We start from the raw sequence: 17091 nt of genomic DNA, 5'->3' as shown, positions 1-17091 counted from the left end.
AAATGCAAGTTAAGGGTTTGCATCGGGTGAGGGAAGCAAATATTTCGTGCATTCGTGTTCCTTGGACGTTTATTATTTTATGTTTACATTTTTTAAAAAAAGAGAACCTCATGTACAGGTAAGTTTTCACACTAACATCAGAGAAAAATATTTTTGCATTAAAAATGAAGCCCATTTTGGGGGGCTTAATAATTTTTTATTTTTTCATTCTAATGTGTCAAGTTTTTGGTGGAAAATGTGCTAAATTATGTCAATTATTACACAACTTTTTTATTAAAAAACATTTGCCTCATGATGCTTCTACCTAAAATCTAAATTAAATTCATGAAATGTAACCCTTAAATCTAATAAAATTGTTAATACTTGTAATAATTGTAATTGCTTATTTTAGGAACGGTTAGATGTTGTTAATGAAAAATTTTACAAGTAAATTCTAAATTAGTATGAAAATAAAATTAAGAAAATAATTATGAATAATGCAAAAAAATAAAATTATATATATATATATATATATATAAAAAACAGTATTTTCTTTTATGCAAAATAATTGCTTTTTTCTTTTGATGTTAGTGTGAAAACAAATAGACAGTTGCTAATCTTTTTTTGTGAAATTCATACATTATTGCAGCTTGCTATCATACAAAATAATTGCAGACTAAACCATTGAATCAGAGTTAAAAAAAAACAAACAATAACAAAAAACACCATTACATAATTCATCAGATATTCAGCAATTTCGTATTTCAGTTCATGTCCATGCCATAGTTCATACATTTTGTAATCTAAAAGGGATCAGACTGATGCAACGTTTTGTAATTATGTCAATCTGTGAAATATTTAAGACAAAAAGAACAGTTGTGCAAAGACAAACTTGAGTAAGTGTGGTAAAATGAAACATGAGGTGACTTGGTGATCATGTGACTTTAAGAGCAAATAACTGTGGGTAAGTCTCTTAGGTGGCTGAGAACCTCGTATTGTAAATCTAAACCAGAATTCTTCCTGTCCAGTTCAACTATTTACATTCAAAGATAAAAAAGCATGAAGTCAATTGATGTAACAGGTCAGTGTTTAATCTGACATATATTACAAAACATAAAAATACACTGAAAACAAAATTCCTTTTCCACCTTATTCTCATGTCGTATGTCAGAGGAATTAAAATGTCCATTCACTCAAAAGGTTTCTTTTTTCTTTTTTTCTTTTGGCAACATTTAAGCTCACCTTTTCTCATTTTTCTCTATTCTTTTTCTTTTGAAACATTCCTTGTCCTATGCCAAATTTCCTGACCCGGATCCCAAAGTTTGATTTAGCGTCTCCATTATCGTCTCAGCAGTAGAGTTGCGAGTAACAGAGCCAGTAAGATGCTGGAAGGCTGAATCTGGTTTCCGGATCCTTTGACTCTTTTGTTTTCAGGGCCATAGGGAGAGAGTTTGGGCCTGTCCGCTTTCGGACCAAAAACCGGTGATCTACCTCGGACGCACAGGTGGTCTTCACACCTGCCACTTCCTGAGCCACTGAAATCATCACCTAGAGACACATTATGGAAAAAAAAACATGATGCTTACATTTGTGCAAAAAAAGGTCAAAGAGGTAATGGTGACTATGCAGTATCTAATTTACATGAAATTGCAGCATAACACCTTCCAGCCCTAGAATGGTGCTAAATGTTGCATCATTGAGCTTCATTCATGTAACAGTAGTAAAACAAACTTAAGTAGTGAATTGACTTAAGTTCAGTTGATGCTGAATGATATACAACAATTTGTTCCCGTTTCATGAAGCCAATTGTATGATCATGTCGTTAAGATGTCATCTTACTTGTATCTTGGAAATCTACATCGTTGCCATCGAGGGCGTTTTTCAGGCGGTTTGACATGATCTTCAGCAGCATGATCTGTTGACGTATAGTCCTGTCAGGCTTGGTGATGTCGATCTCCACCTCTGGGTTATTAATCTGATTGGCCAGCCCGTCGCCCATGACCTCTGGGAGATAACTGCAGAAAAATCCATTTTCCAGAACCATTTCAATCACGCACATTTTGTTAATAGCTCTTGTGTTACATTTTTCATCGTTAACGACCTTACGCTTTACACTTTTCTCAATTAAAAACCAGGCTTGTAATACTAGCTCCATTATAGTGCGTCATGCTATGCAAAACTTGTGTGGTTTTTAGCACATTTCTAAGGTGCTCTGTTTGGTTTTTAGCTTGATGCAAAAGAGTTTGATTGGTATTTATTGCATTGCTACGTGGTTGCTAGGGCCTAGGTCTAGGTCTAGGTGGTTGAAATGCAATGATTTTAGCAGGTCGTATTTTAAATGGCAATCTGAGTGGTTTGCTATGTGGTTGCTAGGGTGTTTTAGCTCTATGTTGCCAAGTAGTCTTTAGATTTGTCTCAAGGACCTCCTAAAATGTCTGTAGGGTTTTTATTCATTGTCTGTATATGGACCATAATTATAAGCAATAGTATTAAGGATGCTTGCGTTAGCAAACACCACTAATCACATACCAGTACGCATTAATTATCCCACGGGATTGCTAGTTTGATTATACAGAGCTAATAGGTATTAATGATGACTAAAAATAAAGGTTTCTTGGCCGTGCTTACTTAAATCTTCTCTCACAAATGAAGACAAACCTCATCCAGTGATTAATCACGTCTGATGACTTAGGGCAATGGGAGTTCAGCTCTTTGGCAGTGATACCTAAACAATCAATTTAACGACTTTGGCCACTAAAAGAGGGACGGATGCAGTGACCATGAGTAATGATCTATAAATTCATAATGCGTGTTCATCCCAAAAGTCATCCATCAAAAAGCTTGCACATCAGTTTAGCCTTGAAAAGTGCATACATTAATTACATAAACATTTACCACAAATAACATGTGCTGATTAGCTGAATAGACACCTTTCATCTTAGAATAGGTTTGCCCTAAAGATGTAATACCTTGCTTTGGTGATGCCATTCCAGCATTTATCAGCATTAGTTGAAGATGCCGTTTTACCACTGCACAGAGCCGAGGGGAGTTGGATCCAGTAAAATTGCATTTCTTTCAGTTTACTGGACACATCTGTGACCTGGGAATTGCACACACACTTCAATAACAATGTATAAAACTCATAAACGTTGGCCAGAAGTGGACACTGCCACACATGCACACACCTGCACCTCCAGTCTGGCTGCAGATTTGGGGCTGGGCTTGTATTCCAGGGCAGTAACTGTACTTGCTTTCTTTTTCGGCTCCTCAGATATTGAACTTGGCGTTCCTTCCTCACCGCGGTCCCCACAGGCCTTGAAAACCTGAGAACGCAACACAAACTTAGATGTGTATAGTTGTATAAACAGTCCTTATGTGATCAATAAGTCTTTAAACTGACACCTCACATGTGAATCCAACCCAATCGTGCAAGTTTAAAATAGATGCTTAATTTCAATGTCCTAACCTTGCTGGTATAGATCTCCATGTTCTCCTGCATGGTGAGAACAGCGTCTGAGATTCTCACAGGAATTGAATAGATCACCGTGTCCATACTGGGCTCCGCACCAAAACTGGAGGCCACCTGTAGCATGGTTTCTGATTGAGGGAAACGAGTGTATGAATAAAGTGTCAAGTAAGTTTCATGTCCGAAACTGAAATATTTAGCAAAGTGACAGCACTACCCAGTGGGATGCAACAAAAACAGAAATAAAAGTAACCAACAGAGTAAGAGTTTGAGTGGTATACTCTCTGCATTACCTATAAGGCTCTGCCACTCAGTGTCCAAGTCGGCCTGATTAGCCAGGCAGCCTTTCATGACATTCTTGCAGTAATTGATGCAAGGTTTGACTGATCCCAGACCTCGGCAATGAGGGCAGTACACCAGTTTCATAATGGCACGATTACACTCCAGGCTCAAAGGAACCTGTGGGAAAAGTGACCATTAGGCATTTATCCATGAGCTACCACTATTGTGAGCAAGGCAATTAACACAGCATCGCTTCGGGAGAACTGTTCCTGTAATAAAAGCACTACAAGACCTTTTAGCATCAGCTGAACAAGTTTGTTATCGTTTTCCCATGAATGTTGATACAGCTAGTTTGATTTTCTTTATTGTCTTCAACTAAGCATGTTATCTGCATGTGGATTCAGGTCATCTGTTATATAAGAATAGCTTCGAAGTACATTTAAAGTCTTTTGGGAAAGGCAAGTTTGGAAGGTAGAGTAATCATGCTGTATATTAGCTGAAGGCAACTTAAGTTTAATCGTTTTACTGCGAACGTGCGTGAACTTGCTGCTTATGCTACTAATGCAAACAGCTACCAAATGCATGAATTTTTAATGCTAATCCCGCGGAATATGCCATACAGTGGATTCAGCTTTTACATATGTCAACATAAGACCACTTAAACAAGACATGCATATTCCAAAATGATATATTCCCAACATCAGCAAGAATTTGGGTCTGCTTTGCAGAAATCTCCTGAGAGTCTGGCCCCGGGAGACTGAATCCAATTCTGTAAGAAATCCCTTAAAGATCGGAGAGGTACCACTGCGCCCTACTTTCATTTGTCAAAGCAACTGGGAGTTCTACTGAAGGGTATGGTAGCCACTAAGGACTTGGACTAATTTTCCTTGTGTGGGTTTGGGCAAACATCTTTGGGAATGTTGCTATGTAGTTATTTGTCTTAATGACATGGATCCAGTCTTGATGAATTTGGGAGTTTCTGTTGATTGACTTTCTAGGCAACAAGGGCACTCGGAGGTACTGCTCCCTTTTAGTGCATCCAGACCACCTACAGAGAGTATGACATTAAAGGATATGCATGGTTTTATTTAAGCCACATATAAAAAGTCTTGGTGTCCTTGGACTCTCTCAATTGCACAGTGTTACACCATGGAACAATGATTCATTGAAGAGTTTTTCCCATCACTGTATGACTCTAATGTCAAATACACCTGTGTCTAGGAGAATACACACTTCATTTCCAAGGCAACACCCTACCGCGGAACCCAAGGATCATTATTAGGAGATCTAACGCAAGATTCTTTGAAAAATACCAGTAAGGGCAAGGATATAATTCGTATAAAGTACACCTTAAAGCACTGTGAGGGTTGTTATTATAAAGGTGAGAAAATACAGACCAACGGTGCATCTGCAAAGAATTTAAATTTTGCCAGAACTGCTTGTTTGGACAAGAAGATGTTGGCAATGCTGAAGAGTTACAGTTCAACATAACATAGATGGGAGAAACTGTCGTGGGGCAACAAATGCACATCAAAAGCAAGAACTTTTCACAAATCAGGCTCGTAAAGAAGGTGGAAGACGGAAGTCTTTATCACTTGGCTGGTATTTGCCTAAAAGGCATGTCAGTGATTCAGTGACTTGGAGGAGAATCCCTGGTCTAATGAAACCTTAACTGAACTTGAAGACTTTGATGTGAAGCGCTATGTTTCATGCAAAACTTAACCCAGGAGCTCACACTGGAATACTCATTAGGAAATATCAATGTTAGAAGAATTTCTGGAGCAAAATATGCAAGAACATTGAGGATTATTGGCAGACGAGTCATATTTTAACAAGACAAAGATGTAAAAGACATTTGGTGAGTCTTGGTTAAAATCAAGAAAATTAGACCTCAGTTCATTTGAGCACCACTGAGCATCAAGGCCTCAATCCTGTTTGAAGGAACATGAGCAATTTTGCCAAGAAGATGCCAATGCTGGTATAAACAGAAAATACTGCCAAAGGTGGTCCTACAAAGTGTACACTCTAGGGGTTTTATTTATAACTTATTTAGTAGAATGCTTGTTTTTAACTTTCATGCACGAATGCTAGCAGTCACCCTTGAGCACCCTGGGATTAATTGCCTTGCTCAAGGGTAGAACTGTCTTGGCACGCGGCTTGTTTCTTGTGGTGAACAAACCAGCTACCTTCCTTTACCTGCCCTGAGCCTAAACCACTACATCACACCCATCGTAAAAAAGAAAAATAATACACTTTACCTGAGAAACTTTCCGTACAATCTCTCCAGCCACATTAAGGCCCTGGATGAATGCCCGAGCAGCGATGAAAGCCCGCACCAGCTTGGTCTTCAGTTCCCGTGGGGCGTCTCCAAAAGGACGCAGGGTTTCAGTCTGCTTGGAGGCACACTCCAGGAAGTCGTCGGAGAGCAGGGAGGCGGTCTCGGGGTCAGACGCCTTCAAAAGACGCTCCAGGAGCCTCATCCAGAACTCGTCCAAGACCTCCTCGAGGTTCAGGGAGGCACCGCTGTAATATCGACGCAGGTCGGCATAAAGGTCACGAAACACTCCCGCATTGGGCCGGTACAGATCCCCCAAAGCGGCCACAAAGGCCTCCTCCAACCATCGCTCAGAGCCATTTAGGAGTTCCAGGAAATATGCTGCATGGATAAAAAAGGATAAGTCACTTATCATCAAGTGAAAGTAATAAAGAAATCACATACAATTGCATCCTCTGACTACTGTTTGCCAGTGCAGTTGCAGTTTGAGTTACTTGAGAACACTGGGCAGGGCTTCAATGCTTCAACACTCTTCAGCAAAAAAAAAACATGAAGCACAAATGTTACTTTATCTAAAGTAATTTTTGCTTATTAGTATGGTTGAATTGACTACAAACAGTATTTCTTTCTCTGGAAAATTTGTTTACATTGCAGTTTTAATAATATTTTTTTATATTTATCAAAATTCTTCCACCGATAATATAAAATACAAATAATAAAGCCCCTTTCACACTGCACGTCAGACCCGGCATTTTGCCGGAACATTGCCAGGTCGCCCTCTGTGAAAGCAAACACATCCCGGGAATTAATTCCGGCATTGAACCCAGGACGAGCACTGTGTGAACAAAAGCCCGATCTAATGCTGTGTCGAAAGTGATGACGCATGTTATCGCGTGACTCTTTTACCGGCTCTTTTGAAGGAAGATCAACGTTCACGACGAAAAAATATGTACAAACTGTAATGAAGCAGAGATCAGTTAGTTCCTCACTTTCCACGCTGATGCCGAGATCGTTTGCTTGCTTCAGTTTAAGTATGACGTGCCTAACGTTTTCGACTCGTACATTACATGTCACGCCCTGATGTCAAGTGTCGTTACGGGATCTTTACGGGTTGTGTGTGAAAGCACGCTCCTATTCCGGGTAATCACTGGCAGTGTGAAAGTGCTAAATCTAGCGACCCGGGAACAATTGCCGGAACACTTTACCCATGTATTTGCCAGAAACACAGTGTGAAAGGGGCTTAAATGATACTGTACCTAATGTTCTTCCTGTTAGGGGAAGAATGCAACTAATTAAAAGTATACTGTATGTTCAACATTCAGGTAACTAAAGTAATAACCAATAATTAATAATTAATATATTTATATAACAGTTGTTTGTCCGCATATAAAGTAAAAAAAAAAACTCACACACACATAATTGATTGACAGTTTCTCATGCACTGCTGTAAAAGGCCTTCACTGTAATTGGGCCACTCGGTGTGAAAACATTTGAGCTTTAGAGTTTTCCTTTTATCGAAGCACACAAAGACACAAACCAGGAGGGAATTTGGACTTCAAAGTGCTGCAACTCTTAACCCTTCAAATTCATTAACCCTTATGCCATTAAATCCACGGAAGGGTAAAGGAAAAATGTTAACTAGAAGCAGATGAAGTTTCATAAACTACCACTCTGGATAAGACCTCTACACTGTAAAACCTCTAAATCTCATTTACTCTGTGAGTTTCTACAGTTGCTACTCTGTTCTTTTTCACCTTCACACTTTGGGTTTGAAAATCATCTTGCTAGCATTAACAGTGGAAAAAACTGAACAGTTGTGTTAGCAACTGTGAGACATAATACAGAAAATCATTTGGCAACCAACTACAAGAATGAAAGCATTTTGGACTCACTGTCGAAGGTCCTGTACTGGGCATTTAGTGAGGCTTGAATGGAACGTCCCGCTTCCCTAACCAGTCCTTCAAATTCCCGGCGGCTCAGGTTCGACAGCGTTTCCTCCATGGCACTGGTGCAGCAGGTGTAACCTTGTGGGCAGATGCGGAGATGCTCGCCTGCAGATGGAATGGAAAGATAATACGATTTAAGTAGAGTTTTTAACCTAGTTATGCCACCAAAGATGTCAATTACTCTAATATCGTCATATATCAAGCCCCATATAATATTAAACTTGGACTGATGCCAGAAAAGGTCAAACATGATGTCACACTTCCACGAAAAGCATAAATAAAGACAGATAAATCTCACACAGTGTTCTGGAAAGGTCTGCGATGTGTTAAGTGACTCGTACGAAATATAACAAAAACAAAAAAATGACAACATCCTTAAACCTACAACAAAATGAAAATCTGCTGTTTATCGACCCATTGTTAAGTTCAAGTTATAAATTGAAATGCTCACTGTTTTTTCTGCTTGATAAATCATGCAATCTCTCTCTTTCTCTCTTCAGGGTTGTTGTGTATTAGTAACTTGTAGTGTAGCTAACTACTGTGTTTACTAAAGGGTAGCTGAACGACGAGTAGCTTTAGCTTGTAGCTTAACAAGCTAAGGTTTTAAAATAGCTTCCCCTGAGCATCACTAAACAAAATGCACTGGGTCAGTGAAGTCCTCAGAAAAGCAAGAGCTTCTTGGACAAGGCTGACATTTAGCAAACAACTTTCCTGGTTAAGCCTGTCTTGGGTCATGGCTTAGGGAACTAGAGCGAGAGATGCTATCGCCGCTATGCATTTTTTATGCCGCCTGACTGCAGCGAGAGTGAAAAATCATGAAGAAGCACAATTTTATGCATTCACTGTGGTAAGACTGTAGCTGGGGGGCTAAAAAACTCACTTTCACCATTTTATGGCCAACCTAAGAGTCTTTCTATCAGCTCTCCTGTGTATCTGTGGTTAAGTTTTTTTGTGCTAATGGGGTTTGGCCTAGAGTGCATTTTTGTGAAGTTTTTGTGTGCAATATTTTATTTATAGAAATAGAAGTATGGTAAAAAGACATACAGAAGCACTCAAGTTATTTGCAAAAGTTTTTATTCAATATTTTTAATTACTGACAATACATCAAAAGTTTTTAGCGTTTGTGTATTAGATGAAAACATTTTTTTTTTGTTAATTCAAATCAAATTACAATTTTAGGTGAAAAACAAATAAAATAGGTTTAAGTTGAAATTCTATGATTAGAAATATAACAATAAAGCTGAATAGAAATATAAAAATAACTGACAAAAGTACATAACTAAAATTAAAATGAACACTGAAATTATGAAAATAAAATCTAATTTAAAATATTAATAAATGCTATAATACTGTATAAATTATACTGAATAATGTGTAATAAAGAATGTGTTTGCATAGATAGATAGATCCCCTCCAGTGGTCTCTTTCAAAATTCTCACAGATCTTTAGGTCAATGGGTTGAACACCACCGGTTTCATTCTGATTGGCCTCCGTTAAATTTGTCTAATAGGTGTTCAAACTTCATTGGACGATGGCGTCCATGCTTTTGGAAACATGCTAATGTGCTCAGAGATCCTTATGGCACATTAGACGAAGACAGCATATCAATTTTCAATTGGACTAATGCTTGCAAAGTTGTTTTAATAGTTTTTTTTTCATTTCATAATGCCAAAAAGTTCCAGACCTGTGCATTTTTTTTTGTCCAAAGATTGAGCTCTTGCATGTGTTTACTGGTTTTGTTGGAGATATCTTATTCTGTTCAAGAGTTATAGCCATTTTAGTAAAATTAGCCCTGCCCCTTACAAATGTTTTTTCATTCCTATTTAACGGTGAGTCAAAATTTTAGCTTTTTTTGTTTTGCTCCGATCAGGCAAAAAAGAAACCTAGGAGTAGTTCGCAAAAGTAGGTATTGAATTTACTTGATAGTGGCGGGAAAATCAGACCTTGAAGAGCAAATATGACCTTCTACACTTTTCTTCATTTTGACCCAAGGATTCCAAAGAGTCTACGCCAAACGGTCTAGGAGCTATGAGCCGTTTTGCATTTTTGATTGCTTTAGTGCCCTCATAGGCCATTTGGATCAGAGTAACGAGCCAGACTACTACCATCTGACCAAGTTTCAGTTTTCTAGGCTTTATGGTTTGGTCTGCCCGATCAGTTTTACCGTAGAATAATAATAATAAAAATCCTAAAAATTACTATAGGGTTACTGCGGAGCCCCGCACATGACATGCAAGAAAAAAAAAAAGTCATTACGTGTCATTACGTATCGCATCCCGGGCCCTTCATTGCAGTCCGTGAGCAGCACAGGCGTGTGGCCTGCATATCAATGTGTACTGACGAGGGACCGCGAGACACAAGACAGATGAAGCTTTTCTTCCCACTCTGGCACACAAAGGAAGAATCTGTGCAACAATGTGCCCAAACACCCAAATATGTATATGCATACTTATATTACAGCTGGGATCTCATTTTGCACATTAACTAAAAACATATGTAAAGCGACAGAAAGAGTGAAAAAATTAAAGAAAAAAAAAACAACCAAAGCACACTGGGTGGATTACTGTATCTCACAATGCAATGGAGTTGAAGCTTGTTTTTCCTCAGGATTAGAAAAAAATCGCAACTTTCTATTTTATAGTTTGAGATATAAATGCGCAAGAAAAGAAGAATTGTCAAAATTGTGAGGTAAAAAAAAAAAAAAAAATCACAATTGCGAGAATTTTTTTTTGAAAAAAAGTCATTGCAAATTTTTATCTTACAATTTGAAATTAAAACTCAGAAGTGAGGGAAAACATTCTGAATTATAAGATACAAACTCACAATTGGGAGAAAAATAGCCTTATATATGGCATATGGCGCGGTTGCAATTCAGGTGTCCCGAGATCGAATCCCGCCTCATGGACCTTCCTCTTTTCCATCCCCCATCTCTCTCCCACTAACTTCCTGTCATATCTCTACTGTCCTGTCATAGAAAAATGCAACAATGGCTAAAAAAAAAAAAAAAACGGAATTGTGAGATGTAAACTAAAAATCTATAATTTTTAACACAATGTCTACTTTGAGTTTTTACATCTTTGCTTATTGCGAATAAATTCTACACAAGTATGCATACGTGAATGCAACAAAAGCAGTCTTGTACATGTTATTTTGGTATCGTCACCACCAGTACTTAAGGTGGGTGATAGTTTTTTTTTTATTTTAGATGTTTGTACTATTAAACTGTTAAATATTATTCAGAGCTATAAACATATTAACAGTTAACAAACTTGGACTAACTTGCAAAGGCCTCTTCAAAGATTACTTTACTCCTAGTACTAACGTTTGAAATCATACATTCTGAGATACAACGGTTTAAAATCACATTGTAATCAGCAACGCATGCTCAGTAGAGGTTGTTTAGGTCCTTATGACATTTTTACATGAAATGTAATTAAACATGCTAAATGAGGTAACGTTGTTTGAAACGTTTATCACATCATAGTACTTACTTTTTCCGCACAGTTTTCAATGAAGTAGTAAGCAGTGCGCAATAAATTTTGAATGCTGCAAAAGAGAGACTAACAGAGATGGGTCTTCTTGTGTGTGCATGTGCAAACTGAATCTCACTTAATTCTAGGCAGATCAAGAGATGATGCATATCTTTATGAATGCAGGATGCTCGCCAAAGCAATATTTTAAATAAGCTAAAAATAAATCCTGAGGAATTATCTCTTTTCTGTTCCGAATAAACATGGTTCAGGCTTCCTTGTGCTGCCGTGTCTGTGTGTTGGATGGAAATCGACAGGCTGCCAACGACCCTGAATCAAAGCTTGACAGAGAATCACCTGTCAGCCGCCTCCATCTGGCCCGGAAAAAAATCAAGGGTTTCTTCAGACAGCCTAATTGTTAGAGATGGACAGCTAGACAAATAGTCGAGCAGGATGACAAACAGGCCGAGACGGTGGAGAAACCTTGAGTGGTGTCAGATGAAACAAATCCCTTCAAGTTAAACTGTTAGTAGGTAGCTTTCAACCCAGCTGGTGCGATCCCTTCAGGGCTTGTGACTATTTAATCAAAGAAATGCTCCATGCATGCGGTGTAGTGCTGAGTGCTCTTTTTCCATTCTTCTCCCTTGCATGCCTCTCTGATATTGGCTTACATGCTGCAAAATACATCAGGGTATCAACTTTTGAACAGATCATTACAAATAACGAAGCTCTTTTGAACAAAGCACTGGGAAAATGTACAGTGGCTACTTAGAAGCATTTCTGTCTGTGCTATTAAACCTGATGTGTTGTTATTCAGGTTGCTAATAACATAGCTTTAGCTGACTTGCTTTGCAAGATTTTTTCAAACTTGCTCTGTGAAAAGTAGATGACTTGAAAAAGAAAAATGGCAGTAAATGTTGACATTTATGCTACTTTCCATTGTAGCGCTAAAACATAAATATTGAAATATCGGGGGGGGGGGGGGGGGGGGGGGAGGGAGCATCACAGAAGCAAGTCCGAATTATGAGAAAAATGTTTACAATTGAGTGAAAAATTCAGAATTGTGAGAAAAAATAAAAAGTTAATTGCAAATTTTCTTAGAATTCGAAATATAAATACAAAATTCTGAGAGGAGTTTGAATTGTGAGATAAAAACTCACAACTGCAAGACACTACATCAGTATTTCTTCCATACCATAGCTGATTTATGATAGATGAAAAAAAGAAAAAGTTTATTATTAATAACATAGGACACATGGTACAAGAAAACAATCACATTACAATACAGGATTTTCAAAGACTGATGTTATGATTTACAATATATTGACAGATTTTCCGAGGCCGCTCTGTATAGACCACATTCCAAAAAGAAAATCAGCGCTAATTCATTGAAAACACCAATGTTGACACAACGGACTAGAACGCCTTCATGGTTTTTGAATTGGCTTTTGAAAATGGACTTGGACTGACTTCAAAAAGAAAATCGCGAGACCTCGTTTTAAAAGTGAACAACCAAACAGTAAGAGGAAGTTCTTTTGAGGGATGTTCTTCAAGTTCATCTTCAAAGCCCCTGACATACCAATGTGAATAGTTATTTTATTTTCTCATCTTCTTTTCCTGGGAGAGGATTTGTGTGCACTCCTTTGAGATGAGAGCAAAGGCTGCCTCAGGCACAGGTTTACCAGCAGCAGGTGCGCGAGGATCTACAGGTGAGCCCGGCTGAGGTTTAAATCCCTGCGCTGGCCAAAAAACATGCTCGTGTCCTCCGTGTCTGATTAACAGTGTGTCTATGAGGAATGAGAAAGTGTTTGGAAAGCTAGCTTCCCTACCAAGCCCTTCTGCAAGACTTATAAACACCACACCCACATTACCACACAAGTACTGCATAGCACAACGTTCAGGAACAAGCTCAGCAAGCAGTAAAAGAATTTATGGAAACACACTGAGAGGTTTATTTAAGGCGCGGGAGAAGTGGAGCTCAAGTGCTGACATACTGACAGAGCAACTCAGCAATACAGTACCTGTGACAAGATCTGATTTAAAGGGGTCATATGATGCGATTTCAAGTTTTCCTTTCTCCTTGGAGTGTTACAAGCTCTTGGTGAATTAAGATGATCTATAAAGTTGAAGAGACTAAAGAGATATTCTTTATCAAAGTTAAGATTTTAGACCATGCCCTCCTAAAATGGCTTGTTTAAACACCCCCCCCCCCACATATCTACATCACGATGTGGGAAGATTTGCATAACACCGCCCAAATGTATATAGATATATAGAGCTGGGGGGCGCAAGGATTGGAATTGAGAACCGCTGGTGTAAAGTGGTGCTTGTCGTTTGCAGTTTCTCCAATCACAAATGGAGACATGGATTTATGTTTACGCAGCATGGAGCGATGAAACACAATGCGTAAAAACACAGCATAAGTCATTATAATCCATAATTATGTCTCCACTGGATGCAACAAATGGCTCGTTTGTGGTGTTCAGTTTGTGTCGTTTTGTCTGGTCGAGGCGGGAGATGGCATCACAGTTTGGTGAGGGGCGTAACATTTTCCGTCACAGGCTTGTGGTATTCGGCCAATCACAAAGCACTGGATAGCTGGCCAATAAAAGCACACCTCGCTTTTCAGAACGATGAGCTTTGTAAAAAACAATGCATTTCAGAAAGGCGGGGTATAATGATGCCTTTAAGATCTGAAAAGATCTGATCTAATCAGAAATGGTTGACAAGGTACATGTGGCCATATCATTTGGTTTACTCAGGCAACTGGAGTACAGAAAACATTAAGCTTGTCGCCATTCACCACTAATCTCCGAATCTGACCTTCTTTTTAAATATGGGATTATGGGGGGCATGGCGCTTTGCCCAGACATTGGTCTCAATTAAGAGAATAAGCTGCCTTTAATGAACACAATGCAATATCTCTGTAATCCCCAGCAGACCAATGTCCTCAAAGGACACCGACAAAATACGGAGAGGAAGAAATTGGTTAGGAAGACAAAGAGAGATGCGGGGTGGGATTGTGTAACCTAGAGCAATTTTATCTGTAAAAGAAGTGTGCCAAACACCTACACGTGTGTCAGCAGCATGGATTTAAATTTAAGCATGGACGGATTAACGCACAGCCCTGCCAAGCATTTTCCCAGTGCTCCAGACCAGCAGGGGGCCCTGATGAGCTGCAGAAACACGCAAAAGAAACAATGCAAAATGAGGAAACGAACTTGGTCACATGTTTGGAACTTCAGAAATGGATGCTAATGCACTGTAAACATAGTCCATAGCTTGTATATTTGTTAAACTTAAAACTGACAGGGCCCTATGAGTTTCGCGATGTGGAAAACGCAGATGGAATCATGGAATCCAGTCATAAAAACTGAATTGACTCTATAACATGGAATGTCAATGAATTTGCTAAATTTCGGATGGATAAGACAAAAGTCAGTACACTTAAATCAGAATGCAACATGATCTAGTGTCTGTGAATATTAGGCTGCAAAAATAAAATTTAAATATGAATCTTGCATGTTCTGTGCGTTTATGTATGAATGAATGGAGCAGACAAACGGCTTTTTTTACTACAAACAAAATAAAAGTTTGGGTTAACTTGAAGAAACAGTGACATAAATATATTAATTAATGTAATGATAGTACTACTACTGCTCCTAATAACATTATTATTAAAACATTATTTATTAAGGAATATTTACCTGAATTTATTTAGCAGAAAAATGTAATTCTAAACCTGAATTTCTGAAGAAAAAAAAGACAGTTGTAGCCCCAACATAAATTACTTAAAAGAAAATAAATTTACGACAAACTGATCAAGAGCTCTGTAGCAATTCGCTGATTTTAGTAAACCAAACAAATTGGTCAGACACCACTTTATACTTGTTGCGAAAACTAGATCAGTCAAAGTATCTGCACTTGAAGGCCATCAATTTTGGGAAAGCTTTGGTTACGTAACATCTCAATGTGCCTCTCGTTTCTGATGCATGGCATCCGTGCCCAGGACATCCGGACGTCATAATCCATTCCTGTATACATGGAGGTACCCTGTTGGGGAATAAAAACTGATGAGGGATTAAGTCCTTATACTACCGAGAGTATAAAAATAATCTGGGGCTTTGACACCTCTGGCCAACTCTTTTAATCTCCTCTCATGTCCATTTCTCATCTGGTCTTCCGCCACATTTCCAGGTGACCTTTCTTTCAACCTCTTCCTGTGCCTATTAGCACTCATTACCCCCCTCCTGCTGGGTTTCTTGCACTCTCTCAACCATATGCCTCTGGTCTCTCTTATCCGCTACCCTGCTGAGTCGCGGGGCTGCTCAAAGAGTCCGAGCATCCCAGGCGCCGTGCCGTCTTACGCTAAGAGCCTGTGACCCCTGAACAGGCCTTGCACGAACCTGCAATAAAGGCGATTGACGGCCACTCGCTTTATGTGCTAAAAGAGACGACTTCAGAACAAGCCTTATAAAACACTGGAAAGTACCTTTTAATTGATTTCCTAGGTAGTTCTAAGATGCCAGGCCTTCCTTTCTTTGGTAAATGGGTAGGATCATCAAACTGAGGTACGTCTGTGGTTTGGCCATAATCGGCAGTGAAAATAGCCCAAGCCTGACTGTGATTTAGTTTGCACATGGTCTGCTCTCATAAGCGTGTTTACAGTTTTATGACCCAGGGGAACTGAGGAAGCAGAAGGGAGTGTGAAATATAAAGGCCATAATAGGTTGGTCTAATGAGCTGCTGTGATCCTATAACACACAATATATGAGAGGGTTCAAATGGAAAATACAACCCTGTTGACTTTATATTTAGAACATGATATACAGGCGCCTTTCGGGAAACTAGTAAAATAAAAAGTACAGCTTAGTGCTACATAGAAAGCATAGCATAGATATTTGAACTTAATGATAAGAGCAACACCAACACTTAAAACACCACAAAATGCACAATAAAGTTAAACTGTCCTGTCCCATGTTAATGTGGAAAGTCAACTTAATAATCCAATCGATTGTAAAGTGGCTGTAAAAAAACGTGTTTCCCAAAAGCATAAAAAAAGAGCCTAAAGTAGATTGTAGAAACCATTGGCACCATTGGTCTCTACGGTCTACTGGTTTTACATGTTTTTGTGAAATGCAGCCTAGCTTGGCTTGAATCAACCAATGGTTTGAGTTTGGAGCTGGACTATTCTTTTTTATTTTTTATTTTTTTGTCTGACCAATTGTAGACAAGGGGTTGTTCTGGAAACTTGTTTGATTGGTTTTTGCAATTGTGTTCGTGGCTGCTAATGTGCTAATTGACTTTTTTACTATATATTCCTGTGAGATTATGAATGATTATTGTAAGCAAATCATAGACGAATGTTATTTAAAAGAAAAAATATCAAAATCTATGTCCAAACATAACTTGCTTTGAAACATTATTTTGACTTATGTCACCTAATGAACGTTCATTCATTCATTCATTCGTAGGGTGAAAAACGCATCATATGACATTTCATAATCAAATCAAATCCTGATGAATAAGACCTCATTCCATCCAACATTTGTTTCTTATTGAACAATGTTCCACTCTGATGGCATATCGAAATTCTTCCATTTGGGATTGATTTCATATTAGCTTAGCAGACTTGTAAACATCTAATAAACCTTCTTTGCTTGAGTCAGTACA

General features: G+C 38.6%; 1 protein-coding gene across 1 annotated transcript; it reads right to left on the bottom strand.

The window, feature by feature from the left end:
* Positions 1–719: 719 nt before the first annotated feature.
* On the bottom strand, positions 720–15658 carry LOC113079742 (glypican-1-like). The gene is made up of 10 exons (XM_026251945.1): positions 15557–15658; positions 15378–15471; positions 7895–8053; positions 5986–6383; positions 3739–3904; positions 3446–3576; positions 3165–3302; positions 2949–3079; positions 1819–1994; positions 720–1527 (listed from the first exon to the last, which is right to left on the bottom strand). The coding sequence occupies exons 1-10, from the start codon at positions 15656–15658 to the stop codon at positions 1319–1321; spliced, it is 1704 nt and encodes a 567-aa protein (XP_026107730.1). The 3' UTR covers positions 720–1318.
* Positions 15659–17091: the final 1433 nt, after the last annotated feature.

The sequence above is a fragment of the Carassius auratus genome, unplaced genomic scaffold (genome assembly GCF_003368295.1).
Source record: "Carassius auratus strain Wakin unplaced genomic scaffold, ASM336829v1 scaf_tig00029115, whole genome shotgun sequence".
In the NCBI taxonomy this organism is placed as follows: Eukaryota; Metazoa; Chordata; class Actinopteri; order Cypriniformes; family Cyprinidae; genus Carassius; species Carassius auratus.
The sequence above is the reverse complement of the archived record's forward strand: the minus strand, read 5'-3'. Positions and strand labels throughout refer to the sequence as shown.

What these genes read in the sequence shown, in the direction of transcription:
- LOC113079742 (XM_026251945.1), bottom strand. Translation starts at nt 15,658, where the DNA reads ATGAGTGCTAATAGGCACAGGAAGAGGTTGAAAGAAAGGTCACCTGGA. An exon ending in AGAGGAGATTAAAAGAGTTG is followed by an intron (nt 15,472 to 15,556) that starts GCCAGAGGTGTC and finishes ATTCCCCAACAG; the next exon opens with GGTACCTCCATGTATACAGG. An exon ending in CAGCCAGACTGGAGGTGCAG is followed by an intron (nt 3,080 to 3,164) that starts GTGTGTGCATGT and finishes TGCAATTCCCAG; the next exon opens with GTCACAGATGTGTCCAGTAA.